The 16,202-nt window shown below is 54.1% G+C and overlaps 3 protein-coding genes across 3 annotated transcripts; all 3 read right to left on the bottom strand.

Moving 5' to 3' along the window:
- Positions 1-7,135: 7,135 nt before the first annotated feature.
- Positions 7,136-7,615, bottom strand: IUM83_17047 (uncharacterized protein; the record flags this gene model as incomplete). The annotated part of the gene is made up of 1 exon (XM_067941973.1): positions 7,136-7,615. One exon carries the CDS (start codon positions 7,613-7,615, stop codon positions 7,136-7,138), a length of 480 nt encoding a protein of 159 aa, XP_067792542.1.
- Positions 7,616-7,715: 100 nt separating this feature from the next.
- Positions 7,716-8,030, bottom strand: IUM83_17046 (DNA binding protein; the record flags this gene model as incomplete). The annotated part of the gene is made up of 1 exon (XM_067941972.1): positions 7,716-8,030. The coding sequence occupies one exon, from the start codon at positions 8,028-8,030 to the stop codon at positions 7,716-7,718; it is 315 nt and encodes a 104-aa protein (XP_067792504.1).
- Positions 8,031-9,074: 1,044 nt separating this feature from the next.
- Positions 9,075-9,530, bottom strand: IUM83_17045 (uncharacterized protein; the record flags this gene model as incomplete). Its single annotated transcript, XM_067941971.1, has 1 exon — positions 9,075-9,530. The coding sequence occupies one exon, from the start codon at positions 9,528-9,530 to the stop codon at positions 9,075-9,077; it is 456 nt and encodes a 151-aa protein (XP_067792535.1).
- Positions 9,531-16,202: the final 6,672 nt, after the last annotated feature.

Below are 16,202 nucleotides of genomic sequence, written 5' to 3'. Positions count from 1 at the left end.
AAGACATGGACTTCCAACACTCCGACGGAGAAGGTAGTGATTGTAAAGGAGCCTGCGCGAATGGCGCAGGCTTTACGCGTTGGCATACCTCGCAAGCACGGACGTAGCAAGCACGGACGTAGCAAGCACGGACGTACATGCGCACCCACTTGTACTGGTGATGCTAGTAGAAGTCGCGCGTGAGAAGGACGTAAGTCTTCTCACGTCCGAGATGTCCCGCAGTCGGGGCATCATGATACTCGTACATGATCCTGAGTCGCAGATCATGGTCATTTGGCACGACAACGCGATCCGCGTTGTCGTCGACTGCATTGTAAAGCAGTAGTCCGTCGTGCACACGAAAGCGGTGTGCACGCGCTCGAAGGTGCTTGGGCAGCTTCTGACGGGACTTGTCAGAAGGCGCTGTGCCATAGGCCAGCAAGAGCTTCGCGTCCGCGTCGTGCGCGTACGCGGCCTTCACATCATCTAACAGAGATGATGTGGGTTTGCTCGATCGCATGACGTCAATGGCATTGACGTCAACAGCTTCTGCATAGTCCGGTCGACGTGATAATGCGTCGGCCACTACATTCAATCTTCCGGGTTTGTATTCGACCCGGAAGTTATACTCCGCAAAGAATGAGAGCCACCTCGCCATTCTTTGTGATATGTGTGGCGACTTCACTGCGGTGCGCAGTGATGCATGGTCGGTGTAGACCACAAACGGTCTACTTCCAAGTAGATACACTCGGAACTTTGCGAGTGCATACTTCATGGCAAGGGGTTCCTTGTCATGCACCGGATAGTTGCGCTCAGCTGGCTTCAGCTGACGCGATTGGTAGTAGACGACACGATCACGGCCCTCGTGATCGTGCTGCATCAACGCGCATCCGATCGCGAAATCGGATGCGTCACACACTACGTGAAATGGGCGATCTTGGTCAGCCACTGCCAAGATCGGCGCCTCAGTCAAGCCCCGCTTGACTGTATCGAATGCCTTTTGGCAATCGGTTGTCCAATTCCACACAGCTTCCTTCTTGAGAAGCTGTGACAGCGGGCGGATCTTGCCCGCATAGTCCTCCACGTACTTGCACAAGTACGTGGCCAAGCCAAGGAACTGCCTCAGTACCTTGACACTTGAAGGCGTTGGCCATTCATTGATCACTCTGACCTTTTCCGGGTCAGGGCGAACACCATTTTTCCCTACGAGACACCCGAGGACGGGTATCTCGCTCGCCCCGAAGATACACTTCTTCAGGTTCGCATACAGCTTATGCTTTCGCATAAGCTCAAGTAGCTTCCGGAGATGCACCCTGTGCATCTCAATGTCGGTCTTCCCGTCCACAGCCCGGCTGTGGAAGAACACATCATCGAAGTAGCTCGGCGCGAAGTCGCGCACCGAGCGCAACAAGTGCGTCACGCACCTGTTGAAAGTCGCAGGGGCATTCTTAAGCCCCTGTGGCATTACTAGCCATTCCCAGAGCATGCCGCTTGGCGTGCTCACTGCCGTGAGCGGGATATCGCTCTCACGCATTAGGATTTGATAAAATCCATCTCGCAAGTCGAGAGCACTGTCAACGGTGCTCCCGGCCATTGAATCGATGATAACATCTTTTCGCGGTATCGGCGTCTGCGCCGGTACCGTCGCATCGTTCAGCTTGTTGTAGGCATGAACGATGCGCCATCCGCCCTGTGGCTTTTTGACACAGAACGTCGGAGCACTGTGCGGGGACTTTGATTCCCGCACTTGTCCTGCTTTGCGACGACTTTCAAAGAAGTCGTCGATCGCTTTCACTTGCTCTCGCGGCAGTGGCCACTGCCGCGTGACACAGTACTTCGTGCCCGGCACGAGATCAATCTCGTGCTGAATGCCCTTATCCTGCGGAAGCTCCGCAGGAATCTCTTCCGGGAGTACGTCTTTGTACTCCCTCAACAATTCGTAATAGGGACTCGACTTCAGCGAGTCCCAACCTTGTTCCTCGAAGCGCTCTCGCTTCGTCTTCGCACTGAGAGTGTCTTCACTCTCAGTGGTACTTCCCATGAAGAGCTGCCTCAGCTCTTCGCTCTCGCTCTCCGTTCTTTCGCTGTCCGAAAGAACGCAGACTTGCTCGATGCGTCCATCGTGCAAGTCGCGCGTGAAGCGCTTCCAGCTCATGGCTGGAAGCGAAGTCAACTCCGACGCCGTCGTCGGAGGACTAGCGAGTTCCATGTCACGATACTGGAATCCAGTATCGGTGCGCGTCAAGACGCTTAGCGTCTTGACATTCGGCGTCACCGCCGCAGTCTGCCCAGCAGACTGCTCTTGTTGCGTCTCGGTCCCGGACCGAGACTTGCGCAGCGTTTTCCGCTTGCGCCGTCTTCTTGTTGTGCGGAGCCCGGCTCCGCACAGTTGTTCTTCTGGTCCAGGCCCGGCCGTGGACAGTTGTTCGCCGGCGGACCCTGTCCGCGGGCGCGCGGTATCAAGCCCGGCTTGACCGCATTTTCCTTCGTGCAGCCCGGCTGCACGGTAATGTGTCCCTTCGCCGGCAGACCCTGTCTGCGGGCGCGCGATATCAAGCCCGGCTTGATCGCATGGCGCTTCGTCGTGCAGCCCGGCTGCACGACAGCATGCAAATTGCGTCAGTGCGGTACGTTTGCAACCGTCCGCACTGTTTGCAGCGTCAACTCCCGGAGTTGACACGCCTTCGTCACCTCGACGCCATTCATTGGCGGAGCCCCTCATGACCGAGGGTGCGTCGGGTCCCGGAGCCGACGCGTCGCTGTCGACCTGACCTCTTCGGGTCAGGGACTGTCCCTTACACGCTTGAACGTGGGTGTTGGTTCCCGGAACCAGTACATCGTTTTCTTCCGACGTCGGCAGCATTGCCGACGTGGGTCTCACTTGTGCGCGCCCTCGCGCACTTCTTGGGCACTCCGGGACAGCAGCATTGAGCGCTGTCTCGACTAGTAAGCCGCGCGCACCTGCTGGTGCGTGCGCTGCGGTAACAGGGCCATCGCTCTCTGTTCCGCTGTCGCATCCGAAGCGCACGAGCGTGCGCTTCTTCCAGTCTATCACCGGATCATGCCGTGCAAGCCACGGCATGCCCATTACCACGTCGAACTTATCGTCCAGGTCCAGGACGATAAAGTGTTCGACAAACACTCGTTGTTTGTACGAGAAGCGCACGTTCACGACGCGCTTCTCGGTCTTTACGATGGCACCTGTTGCCAGTCGTACCTCCAGAAGACTTCGAGGTACATCTACCTCCTCGAAGTCAAGTCTCGGCAGGCTTCGTAGTCGAACAAAGTTGCTCGACACGCCTGAATCTACCAAACCGGGGGCGGTTGCGGCCTCGGCACGTTTACATGGCGTTTAGCCTGCCGCAGGCTAAACTCTTCTTGCATGGCAAGAGTAATCGCAGCTTCGAGAGTACTCGGGTACTCTCGGAAGAGATAGGTCTTCATGGGCCCATCTCTAAGTCCTTTCATGAACGTGACGACCTTGGTCGCCTCGTCAATCGGGTTAGTCACGATATTTGATATCAAATATCGTGCGCTGCGCGTAAGCATGGACGTCATGCTTACCCTGCTGAAGGTCGAGGAACTCCGCCCTCGACCGGAACTCGTTTTGCGGGGGCTCAAACGCTTGTTTGAGCTCCTCTTTGAACACTTCGTACGTGCTGAAGCACGTAGGATCGGACAGTCGGCGTCCGTACGCCCAACTCCTTGCGCGTCCGCCAAGGCAGGACATGGCGAACGCGACCTTCGACAGCGGGTCGACGATGCGTCGAGCCGCTATGGCTGTGTCGAGCTCGACAAGCCATCGGAGGAGAGGCTCGCCCTCTCTTCCCACGTAATTGCTTACGCTCAACTTTAATGGTTGAGCACGCGGTGTCGTCCCTGACGACGCCGTCACTGAGGAAGCAGCATCACGCTGCTCCTTCATGATGAAGCCCAGAGCAACACCATGTTGCTCCGTCGGCGATAGCGTACGCAGCACCGTGGCTATCGCCGCTTCTCCAATGACTGTTGACAGTCGTTGGAGGGCCTCCCACTCTGGGTCAGACAGGTGGGGGCAGTCAGCGCGTGCAACATGCGTTGCAGGCGTGTTGGAGCTCTCCATGGGCACCTCCGTGCTCATGTGGTTCTCGGCTCCGCGTTCGTACACCCTGTACGAACGTCAAGCAGTCGGTCGTTGGACGGACTACAAAGTGCTACCAGGTGTAGTGTGTCTAACTTGACTTACTACTTTAGCTTACACGTTGCGCAACGTGTATGAGGAAGCGTAAGTACTTAGTAATTACTTAGGTTAATTATATTTGAATACACAAATATAAGTTAAGTAAGAAAGGATTCCAAGTGACTTAGATTAGGTAAAATGAGAACTGTATTGCTTGTAAATTGATCTTCCTCTAAAATCTGCTAAAAACCGTTTATCATCTATGAAAGGGGTTGACAGCGGCTGGCTGTCAGAGCCCCGCTAATATGCATGTCTCTGATTGGTAGAAAGATGCTGCTTTCTACCAGTAGGATCTTTGGGTAGGTGTGGACCACCCATTGTGGTGGCCCACTTCAATGTATCCATTGGTGTGTCTTACACCAAGGTGAGGAAGTATCTAAAACTTTTAACAGATAACCTATCTGTTAAATTTACAAGTGGCTTGCAGCCACTTGTGCGTGTAACCCCGTTACAACAACCAAGAGTGACGTATTTTGCAGTGGCATGCACCATACCAGCTCTGCGGCTCCGAAAAAGCCGAAGCTGACACGGAGTATGAAGCGTTTTGCGACCCAGCTTGTTTCCTCTCGGGCTAAGCCGAAACGTATTAGACACGACATCCTCGATAAATTGTGCCCGACCGAAGCACAGCAACAAAGCTTAGCCAAGTCCAGCAATTTATTGGTCATTACAAGCGAACACGCTTGAAGGAAACTGATTTCATCGAAGACATGGAATCGATGGCTGCAGGATTCAAATATCACGATGAAATGAATGAAATTGACCCATTTATATTTGGATATCAACTTGAAGCTGGAAAGCCAACTTATGGAGACGGTACAGACGGCCACCCACTTGTGGTTGGTGTTACTACGCCGTTTATGCTGAACCGACTCCGATATGGTAAACAGTACGTATTTCACATCGATACAACATACAAGTTAAACCAATCTGGATATCCAACAATCGTGTTGGGAATTTCGGATCTAGTTCGTAGTTTACATCCAGTCGCGATTTTTATTACGTCCCAAGTGACTGGTCCAGTTATTCACAACGTTTTAGTTGAGGTATTTGACATGTACTATATTTTGACTGGAGAATTACCTGAGATTCAATATTGCATGGCTGATGCCGATAAAGATCAGTATAATGCAATCCAATCAGCAGTGGCTTTGAAGACACACAATCCCCAAAATTTAATATTTCTAATGAGACCGGCTAGTTTCAGTAATCCAAGCTAAGACCCGGGGACTTCAGTTCTTCCAGCTGAGACTTGTAGACTTCAGCGCCTTCACCACCAAAGCTGACCGACTCTTAGCCGAGCCGCAGCGAGTTTAGCTGAGACTAGGTCGGCTCTGTTTGCCGCGCATCCAGCCATCAACAGGTGTCTATCCGGGACGTCTGAGCTCAGCGTGGTGACCGCAATCCAAACTTCACAGGAGTCAAGCCAATCCATAGTCAACTTCAGTCATCGTGGCTTCAGAGTCGCAATAGTCTCAGCAAAATAGCGGAGCCTCCCAGCTGAGACCTGGGGCTTCGGCCGAGAGTGTGCCCATGGTCTCCGAGCCAGTTCTTGTTGAAGCGGTGGTTCCTTGAAGCCAGCTGCCCTCTCCCATCCACTAAGGGTCGTGCGTGGGACATAGAGTGCGTTGGTGGCAGGCTATTGACGGGTTCGCCGGAAAGATCTGAGCGAGCCTCATCACACGGACAACAGCGCACGAAAGCATCTCAGTGCCTCACGCATTACCACTTCGACGGTGCCGTTGCTCCACGGTGTCCGAGCCGCAGTGAAGTGATGATGTTCTCCCAGGGCATGTTGCAATTGCTGCATCAATTCCTTTTTGAAATGCGTCCCCTGGTCACTGACCCACGTTCGCACAACCCCAAACGTAGCAAACCAGTCCATATGACAGTCATACGTGGTGTCAGCATCGGCAAATACACACGGATAGAGTCGCAGGAAGTGCGTTGCGTCCTCTTTCACGACCAACAAGTACGTGAACTCCATGAGAGACGGGCCTATGTAGAGAAAGCCGAAATGAATCAGCTCATTTGGCTTCTCGGCATGTAAGGCCTCGCCAAGCGGCCTTGGAATGGGAGGACCACCGCCCACACTTGCACAGTGAAGACAGCGCTTTACGAAGAACATGACGTCATCCCGGATTCCTTCCCACCAAAAACGCGCCTGGATCACCTGAATGGTAACATCCTATCCACGGTGGCCTGCAGCTCCAAAATGAGCAACAATCAGGAGACGAAGCTGCAAATCGGTTGCACGCGCCGATACCCAGCCAGCGCCGGATGCAGTACGCCAAATACCATCGTCCGCGCGGGTTAAATTCAAATCAGGGCTGGGAGTCTCTGCGGCCTGCGCTTGGATCACCGACGCGAGGGTAGGCCAGCAAAACTGGTCATCCAACACGGGCGATTTCGGAGGGGCTACAAGTCGGGCTGCCCCAGCGCGACAAGAGGTCAGCCAAGACATTATCGGCACCAGCAATGTCGGTAATCTCTAAGTCGTAGGCCATCAGCAGAATCACCCATTGCTCGAGCTTATCGGCTGTGTACTTCGAGACGGAAGACACTACAGACTGCGGCGAGACAATAAAGTTCAAATTGCGGTGATCCGTAAAGAGAGTAAATCTGCCGGGTCGATGGAGGAGGAAATCGGCACGTGTGCACGTTTCCACCAGCTCGAAGGCCTCTATCTCTATGATGGCCCAGCGCATCGCCGCGCCCGAGAATGTACAACTGAGAAACATCGACGGCGCGTGGTCTTGGTCTGCAAGAGGACGGTCCAGTTGATCCCGCGGGACCTGGGTCACCACAGCGCCCCAAACGGTGCTCACTAGCATACGCAAAGACGTATAGTCGCTGGGCCGGGTCTGGGTGCGCCAGTTGCACGGCGTTGGAAAGCGCTAGTTTGCACTTCGTCAGACAGGAATCGTGGTCGTGTGTCTACCCCGCGTCGCTGAGCACCACACGAGTGACAGACCGACGCGTTCTTGCGCCCGCTTTTGTGTACACATGTTCCATCAGATCCATCAGTGGCTGAACGAGCTTGTTATAGTCCGGAATCGCAGTGCGCATCCAATTCAGAGCACACAAGAACTGCTGGAGCTCTTGGCCCGTAGTAGGGCTCGGCAAATCGACGAGCGCCTGTACACGACGCGGGTCCTGCTTGACTCCTCCCGCAGACACCACACGTCCACACCACACGACCTCCTTCGCAAAGAGCTTGCACTTCTTGGGGTTAAGCTTCAGACCCTTTTGAGCGCAGATCTCCAGCACCTTTTCCAGCAGGGTGAGCAAACCGACCTCTGTCTTGTGATATCCCAGCAGGTCGTCCAGCCCGATCAACAGGCCCCTGTATAGAAACTCGTCGAACATCTCCTGGTCTGTAGCTTGGCAATAGACCACGCTGTCAGTTCCGCCCATCAGCACTCGCGTTGGAGTGAAAACGCCTATATCCGTCAGGAAAGAGAATAGCTCTTGGCAGCTGGGGTCGAGCAAAAATTGCCAGTATCCTTTGAAAAAGTCAAGGGCGAAAACGTTCAGCCTCGCGGAGATGGCCCAACACGATTTCCAGCATCGGCATCGGCCACAGGATGCGCTGCATTTGTACATTAACGCGTCGGACGTCGACGGTCATGCGGAAGTCATCTACATCCGGCTTGCGAACGATGAGTGGAGGTGAGCACCACTTGCTTTGCGGGTTCCGGTAGCACAGTCCTGCGCGAACCAGTTCCTCGAAATGCCTACGCATGAACTGCCGCTGCTCTTCCGGATAGCGCCGCGCCTTGCACCGCCCTGGCTCGAAATCGGGCTTCAGCGTCACCTTTAAAGGTGGCATGTCGACGGGAGGGTCTCGGCCGAGGACCAGACGAAACACATCTCGGTACCGATCCTGTAGCTGACCCGTCTGCGCGCAAATTCTGGGCTGCAGCCTGTAGCGATCGCAGACTGGACCGAATCTTGTAGCGCCTTCCATTCGGCTGCTTCGGCTACCTCCCTGTCCTGATTCACATCGACTTCCGGGAAATAGGTGCTCTCCTCGTCCTCGCGAAGTGCGGCTTCCTCAGGAGCTACCGCGCGATCCAGCCCTCGGGTAGAGAAACCGAAAATGCGTTTGTGAATCCCATTGCGCACCTCATGGGGGTCTAGCGACATATCGTAGCTGGCGCTTTTGCGACAAGCTTCATCCCCAGTATCTGGGGATCGTAGCCCAATCGCTCCATCAGCGGACGACTCAGAAGGAAATCTCCCTGACTCGTCGGAAGTTCACCGTCACAGACCCAGCATGGCGCGTTGTGGAGCGTAAGCCGCCCGTGGGCGGTCTCAAACGATAGTCGCAGTTGCACTTCGGAGTGTATACGAACGTCCTCGTTGCCGACACCCTCCACCACTGCCGGCTGGTCGAAGTTACGCGAGACGACTCATTTGCCACGGCGCATTAGCGATTCGACGAAACGTCGAGTTACAATCGTTACGTCAGCACCTGTGTCCCGTGTTACCTCGCCAGCCACCTCTCGCATGACTAAGCAAGGGATCGACGGCTTGTTCTTTTGGGAGGCGCCCCCAAACCCGCCGGGTTTCCCCCAGGCGTGGTCACTGCAACTGCTGCCTTCTTGTGATCGCTGCGGTGCTGCTTGTAGATTTCGCGTGCCTCTTGCTCATTGACCTGAGGGCAGAGGAACGCTGTGTGTGCGTGTGTGTGTGTGGGGGGGGGGTCACCACACTTGTTGCACTTGCGCTCCGCACCCTCAGTGGCCCCACCGCGTGCGCGTTTCGGAGGTCCGGCAGCACCACTCGCAGCGGTCTTGGCACCAGGAGAAGGAATGGCTCTGGGGTTCACCAGCCCTTTTCTTGCTCCCTTCTTTGTTTCCGCCTTGACCACCTACTGGCGGCTGGCCACCAACTTTGGGGCCCGCATTCCTAGTCTCTTTAGTAGCGTCGACTCAAACATAAGAAATGACTCCACTAGCGGTTTTAACCAATCCAGAAAAGCCGCCACGGAAACCCGCAGGCGCTTATTAGCAGCTTTCTTCAGCTCCGTATTCACTGAGACCCGTAGAACAGAGGGCTCCACAGCAGCACACAAGAACTCCACCGAGAGTTTGGGCTCAATGATCGGGAACTCATCCGTGTCCTGGTCATCCAGCAGTATATGAAAATCCGAGACAAGCTTCACCACACGCGACTCCGCATCTGGGATCTCCGTATCCATCTTGAGCGCCTTCATGGCCTGAGTGAGGGCCCCGTAGTTCTTGTCTGCGACGTGACGCGCGTCCAGGAAGTAGTGTTTCCACTCTTCTTCCGAAATTTGATCCTCGCGTTTCTTGAGTTTATACATACAGATGCGCACTAGCGTCCGGTGTTCAATACACGCACTCAGCGGCATCTGGAACACATGGCTAATCGATCCAGCGTTGAGAGCCCGGACGCGTCGCACATACACCAGGTAACTGTCCATGAACGCCTTCTTTTCCTTACGGGTGCACCCCCGATACACAAGAGGCGTTGGCATACTCGCCCCCGTGGCGATAGCCACTGTCTCCGCAAGGCTAGCAGTCCTTGCAGCAGTCGTCGTCCGTGGTCCCGTGGTCCGTAGAACCCAGATTAGAAAGTGAGATTGAAAAAACAACCGAACTAACTACATTCACGCAGCTTGCGCAACCGGGGGCTTGCGTTTCGGCTGGCCGCGTTGAAGTACCGCGTTGAACTTCAGCTCCACCTGGATACTAGTCTGGCTAGTACAACACGTGTACTCGCAACCTAAAGGTCGCATTCTTCAAACCATTCAATACCATGTCTGTGCATTACCACACCGAGCATAGCAGAAAACCCTCTCACACTTCGCTCAGAACCTGCGCCTCTTCTCACTCCCTATCGAACAAGCGCATGCTCGAGTCGATGTAATTGGATAGGATCGAAGGGTAGCGAGCGTAAGCGCGTTATAGTTGTCGTTGGAGTGCACAATCGTGAAAAGCGTGATATCCAAATAGCTACATTGCCTCGCTTGAGCGATCGATTTGCACACGAAAAACCATAGGTTATCCCGAATTACCTACACTCCCGGACAAAATATTACGGCCAACCTCTTTTTTCGCTATAACTTCTTTTCTACTGAGAGTTGGCGTTTGCTGTTTAGATATGCGTTTCAGACACCCTCAAGAAACATAGTTACGATGAGAAGTTTGCGGAGTTCGGGCTCTGAAGGGAGGCTCCCATACAAAAAACCGTATTATGTCGCCGGACACAATTTACGGCCAGTCACCAGCATACAAAACTTAAGTCAAATGTAATGAAAAGATTGTCTCATTAGTAGTGCGTCGTGTTACCCTACTTCGCGATGACTTCTATGCAGCGTGCAGGCATCGAGTCGACAAGCTTCCGCAAATACTTAAGATCGAGAGCCTCCCATGCAGTTAAAATTGCAGTGTCAGCTCAGCTACAGTATCGTACTGCTTTCCGTTGTGATAAGCGATCTGAGCCATCATGGCCCAAACGTTCTCGATTGGGTTCAAATCCGGTGAACGGGCAGGCCAATCGAGAACGCGGATCCCTTCCTCCTCGAAGAAACCGGTCGTAAGCTTGGATCGGTGAATAGAGGCGTTGTCTTGCTGATAGATGTAGTCCAGACCGTGGTGGAGATGCGCGAACGGGAGCATGTACTCCGAGACAGTATACACATAGTGCTCAGACGCCTGACGTCCTTGAAGCACCGCGAGCTTCAACTTACCGGCTACGCTGAAGCCCCCCCCCCCAACCATGACCGACCCACTGCCATTCCGCCGCCGCACTGTCTGTCTTGCTGGACGTCGAATGTCGCGCCAATAATGGTGAAGACCATCTGGGCCGTCGAGATTGAACTTCTTCTCGTCCGAGAAGATGATCTGGAACCATATGTCCGGCTGGACAATCATGCGCTTCGCCCAATCGAGGCGAGCAATCTTGTGCTGCTTGGTGAGGGGGAGCGTATTGTCCATCTTGGCGTAATCGAACCAGTCAACCCTAGCCAGGAGACGGCGAATTGTTCGTGCCGTACACGCACACGAGAGCTCCTTCTTTAGACACGTAGAGCTGTAGTCACCTGTGGCGGCCTTCCGGACGATGGTGCGGGTTTGCCATCGGGAGAGCGAGGGCTTTCTACCTCGAGTTCGTCGCTGACTCGGGCTGGCCTTGTGTAACAGTTGTTACTGTATTTTAGGGTATGTTTTAGGATAGGATTTACTACTATACAAACTTTAGTATAAACGCAGAGTAGGGCAGTCCGTGGGAGCTTCGCTCCCAACTGCCTGAACTGCGTGGGGCGGCAACCTCATCACTTCTCGTTTTGGCCGCCCCTGCACAGATAGTCTTCACAGTATCTGCATCGTCAACGATAAACTGGTAGCACTTGTTGGTCCCAGCCCTTGTTCAAGAAGACGATGCCTCCTACGAATGCACAGTTACGTGCCGAGATCGACCGACTCAACCAGTTGGTCGCCGATCGATCCAAGGTCCCAAACAACCTCCCTAAGTTCAAGGGCAAGCGTGGTGAAGACGTGAGAGAATGGCTATTCCAGATCGAGAACGCGTGCCGGATCAACAGAATCCAAGTTGATGACACAAGCGCAAGACTGCCAGGAATCGCCGGATCTGCGATGGAGAAACCCGCGTCCGGATGGTTCTGCATTGGTCGTCGGCGACAGGAGTGGATGAGTACGCGTGGGGGAATTTCCGTGAGCATGCACTCAAACACTTCGAGTCGTTGAACTATCAAGCCTCGCTCCATGACAAGCTTCAACGGTTCAAACAGACAGCCGACATCGAGTCATACAACGGAGATAACAGTGCTCTCATTGTAACGGGGTTACACGTACAAGTGGCTGCAAGCCACTTGTAAATTTAACAGATAGGTTATCTGTTAAAGGTTTTAGATACTTCCTCACCTTGGTGTAAGACACACCAATGGATACATTGAAGTGGACCACCACAATGAGTGGTCCACACATACCCAAAGATCCTACTGGTAGAAAGCAGCATCTTTCTACCAATCAGAGACATGCATATTAGCGGGGCTCTGACAGCCAGCCGCTGTCAACCCCTTTCATAGATGATAAACGGTTTTAGCAGATTTTAGAGGAAGATCAATTTACAAGCAATACAGTTCTCATTTTACCTAATCTAAGTCACTTGGAATCCTTTCTTACTCAACTTATATTTGTGTATTCAAATATAATTAACCTAAGTAATTACTAAGTACTTACGCTTCCTCATACACGTTGCGCAACGTGTAAGCTAAAGTAGTAAGTCAAGTTAGACTCACTACACCTGGTAGCACTTTGTAGTCCGTCCAACGACCGACTGCTTGACGTTCGTACGAGGTGTACGAACGCGGAGCCGAGAACCACATGAGCACGGAGGTGCCCATGGAGAGCTCCAACACGCCTGCAACGCATGTTGCACGCGCTGACTGCCCCCACCTGTCTGACCCAGAGTGGGAGGCCCTCCAACGACTGTCAACAGTCATTGGAGAAGCGGCGATAGCCACGGTGCTGCGTACGCTATCGCCGACGGAGCAACATGGTGTTGCTCTGGGCTTCATCATGAAGGAGCAGCGTGATGCTGCTTCCTCAGTGACGGCGTCGTCAGGGACGACACCGCGTGCTCAACCATTAAAGTTGAGCGTAAGCAATTACGTGGGAAGAGAGGGCGAGCCTCTCCTCCGATGGCTTGTCGAGCTCGACACAGCCATAGCGGCTCGACGCATCGTCGACCCGCTGTCGAAGGTCGCGTTCGCCATGTCCTGCCTTGGCGGACGCGCAAGGGGTTGGGCGTACGGACGCCGACTGTCCGATCCTACGTGCTTCAGCACGTACGAAGTGTTCAAAGAGGAGCTCAAACAAGCGTTTGAGCCCCCGCAAAACGAGTTCCGGTCGAGGGCGGAGTTCCTCGACCTTCAGCAGGGTAAGCATGACGTCCATGCTTACGCGCAGCGCACGATATTTGATATCAAATATCGTGACTAACCCGATTGACGAGGCGACCAAGGTCGTCACGTTCATGAAAGGACTTAGAGATGGGCCCATGAAGACCTATCTCTTCCGAGAGTACCCGAGTACTCTCGAAGCTGCGATTACTCTTGCCATGCAAGAAGAGTTTAGCCTGCGGCAGGCTAAACTACATGTGAACGTGCCGAGGCCGCAACCGCGCCCGGTAGCGAGGCCGGGAGGTCCGGAACCAATGGACTTCTCGAACGCAACAACTGCTGGTTACCAGCAGCAGGGAGGTAACGTGCGTTGCTTCCGTTGCGGAAGGATCGGTCACTTTGCACGGGAGTGCACAGCTCCCATGCCCCCTGGAGGTGGCCGTCGTGGCGATGCTAGACATCGCCGCGGACCAACAAAAAACGCGAACATCCAGTAGGCGCGGGGCGCCCTACTGGTAATGCAGTCGCGCGTGCCGACATCGGGCACGCGACACTGAGGACTGCAGCCCCCAGTGAGACCAGCTCTCACTGCAAGAAACAAGATGACAGGCCAAACCTAGTCATCTTGAAGGTTTACTCGAAGAGAGCGAGTGACTCTATTCGAGCTTTGGTAGATTCAGGCGTGTCGAACAACTTTGTTCGACTACGAAGCCTGCCGAGACTTGACTTCGAGGAGGTAGATGTACCTCGAAGTCTTCTGGAGGTACGACTGGCAACAGGTGCCATCGTAAAGACCGAGAAGCGCGTCGTGAACGTGCGCTTCACGTACAAACAACGAGTGTTTGCCGAACACTTTATCGTCCTGGACCTGGACGAAAAGTTCGACGTGGTAATGGGAATGCCGTGGCTTGCACGGCATGATCCGGTGATAGACTGGAAGAAGCGCACGCTCGTGCGCTTCGGACGCGACAGCGGAACAGAGAGCGATGGCCCTGTTACCGCAGCGCACACACCAGCAGGTGCGCGCGGCTCACCAGTCGAGACAGCGCTTTATGCTGCTGTCCCGGAGTGCCCAAGAAGTGCGCGAGGGCGCGCACAAGTGAGACCAACGTCGGCAATGCTGCCGACGTCTGAAGAAAAATGTGACGAGGTCCGAGCCAATTCTTGGCCAGGACCCATATGTCAGAGACCCAAACCCTACCACGTACCGGCCACATGTCACTTGAAACGTGGATATTTCTTGATCCAAGTCTGGTTTTTGTACATACTTCAAGTTGTGCTGGCTACATCTGGAAACTGAGCTCTGCGAACGTTGAGTTGCGGCGACCCCAGATCCCCAGGTCTGAGATTTGAATTCGGTCTGGAGTCTGAGGTCTGAGAATCGCTCTAGAGGCCACAGATCTGAGGCTCCAGGCCTTGGATCGGGCTCTGGGTGACGAATTGAGCCCTGGCCTTCTGGGTCTGTGATTTGAAGTCCCATGGTTGCTTAAGTCTCAGACCTCAGGTCTCAGATTGGTGATCTCACAGTTTGGAATGCCCGGAGTTCTGAGACCTGAGAGTGGTGGCAAAAGTCTGAGACTTGGTGATTTGGAGTTCGGTCTGAGGTTTGCCTGTGGACCAGACCATGAGATGTGCAGTCTGGGGTCTGGGAAGAAGGCGTGGCGTGCGGCGTCTGATTTCACCTCGGCTTTGGGGTGCCACGACTGAGATATGGAGTCAACATCGTAATTTTGCCCCCAGCTCAGATTCCCAGACTCAGAGTCCCAGAAGTTGAACCAAAACGGAGACTCGTCAAATTGGTTGGACAGCCGGGGTATGGAATCAACATCGTAATTTTGCCCCCAGCTCAGATTCCCGGCCTCAGAGTCCCAGAATTCGAGCCAGAATTGAGACATGTCAAATCGGTTGGACAGCCGGGGTATGGAATCAACATCGTATTTTTGCCCCCAGCTCAGGTTTTCAGCCCGGCAGTCCCTCAACTTGTGCCAAAACTGAGACACGGTGACTGTGGGCGCAAGTTGGTGTCTGGATGCACGATGTTCGTGAGGATAAGTGGCAACTGGTGAAAGACAGCTGACGCTCCAAGCCTAGGACGTGACTAAAAGCCTACGGCGTGCCTTGCAGGGCCTGAAGTGCGACTTCGTGGTCTCGCCTATGAAGTGGGTACACAGCGATGGCTACATTGCCGGTCTGGGAGCTGCGGTAGTTGCTCTTTGGAGTTGGCGGTTGCCGCTTGGAAGGTCACTCTGAAGGGTCGCCCCGTTGTTGCTTTTCGGCCCCTGGTGTCGGGCACACAAGATTCGGCCTGACCAGTCGCCTATGGATTTGGGCCAACGGGAGCCGCAGAATCTTGGCGTCATCCTGATTACACACTGATTTGTACCCAGAGTAATCAGTGTAATCAGGTGATGACAGACCAAGTCCGCCCAATCCCGGCCAGAAGATCCTGGCGTAATCAGGATATCACTGATTTGCACCCAGGTGTAATCAGTGTAATCAAGTGATGACTGACACAGACAGGCCAATGGAAGGGCCGACGCGCATTCACGGGCGCCGCCAAGCCAGTAGCTTAGTGGGTGTCTCACCCTTGTTCAAGGTGTACCCAGGAGATGTTTGCACCCCTTACTTGATAGGCCCTTTGTATGTGCATGTGCATGATAATAATCAGTTTGTTTTGCCCCGAAGACCGCAAGCTGCGGAGTTCGTCTTGCGCCGACGGGCGTGTTGCTTCACAGGGACCAAGTCCCTGCCCCCGGCGGCGCGCGCAAGGTCAAGTGGAGTCGCTACGAGTGTTCTACGGTCAAGCTCAGCTAACTCCAAATAAATTCAAGTTCAACAACCAAGCCTTTTCGTGTTTCGGCCCGGTTTGCCTTCGTTGTTGTATTTCCACACGCGGGACATTGGTTTTGCTGGGTTTTCTTGCTGGTTGGCTGGTTTCCTGGCGGTGCTTCATATTTTCGGGCGGAAGGTGCTCCGCTCTGAGGTTTCGGCAGAGCAACACCTGGGATAGTGGTTTCTGGGGTTGCTAGTGGTATCCGTGTGGCGCGAATAGTCTGGGATAGTGGTTCCCAGCTTCGCTGTGTCGCCTACATCAAGGCGTGGTGCGCGGAA

This window comes from Phytophthora cinnamomi (assembly GCF_018691715.1).
Source record: "Phytophthora cinnamomi strain GKB4 chromosome Unknown Contig34, whole genome shotgun sequence".
In the NCBI taxonomy this organism is placed as follows: Eukaryota; Oomycota; class Peronosporomycetes; order Peronosporales; family Peronosporaceae; genus Phytophthora; species Phytophthora cinnamomi.
The sequence above is the reverse complement of the archived record's forward strand: the minus strand, read 5'-3'. Positions and strand labels throughout refer to the sequence as shown.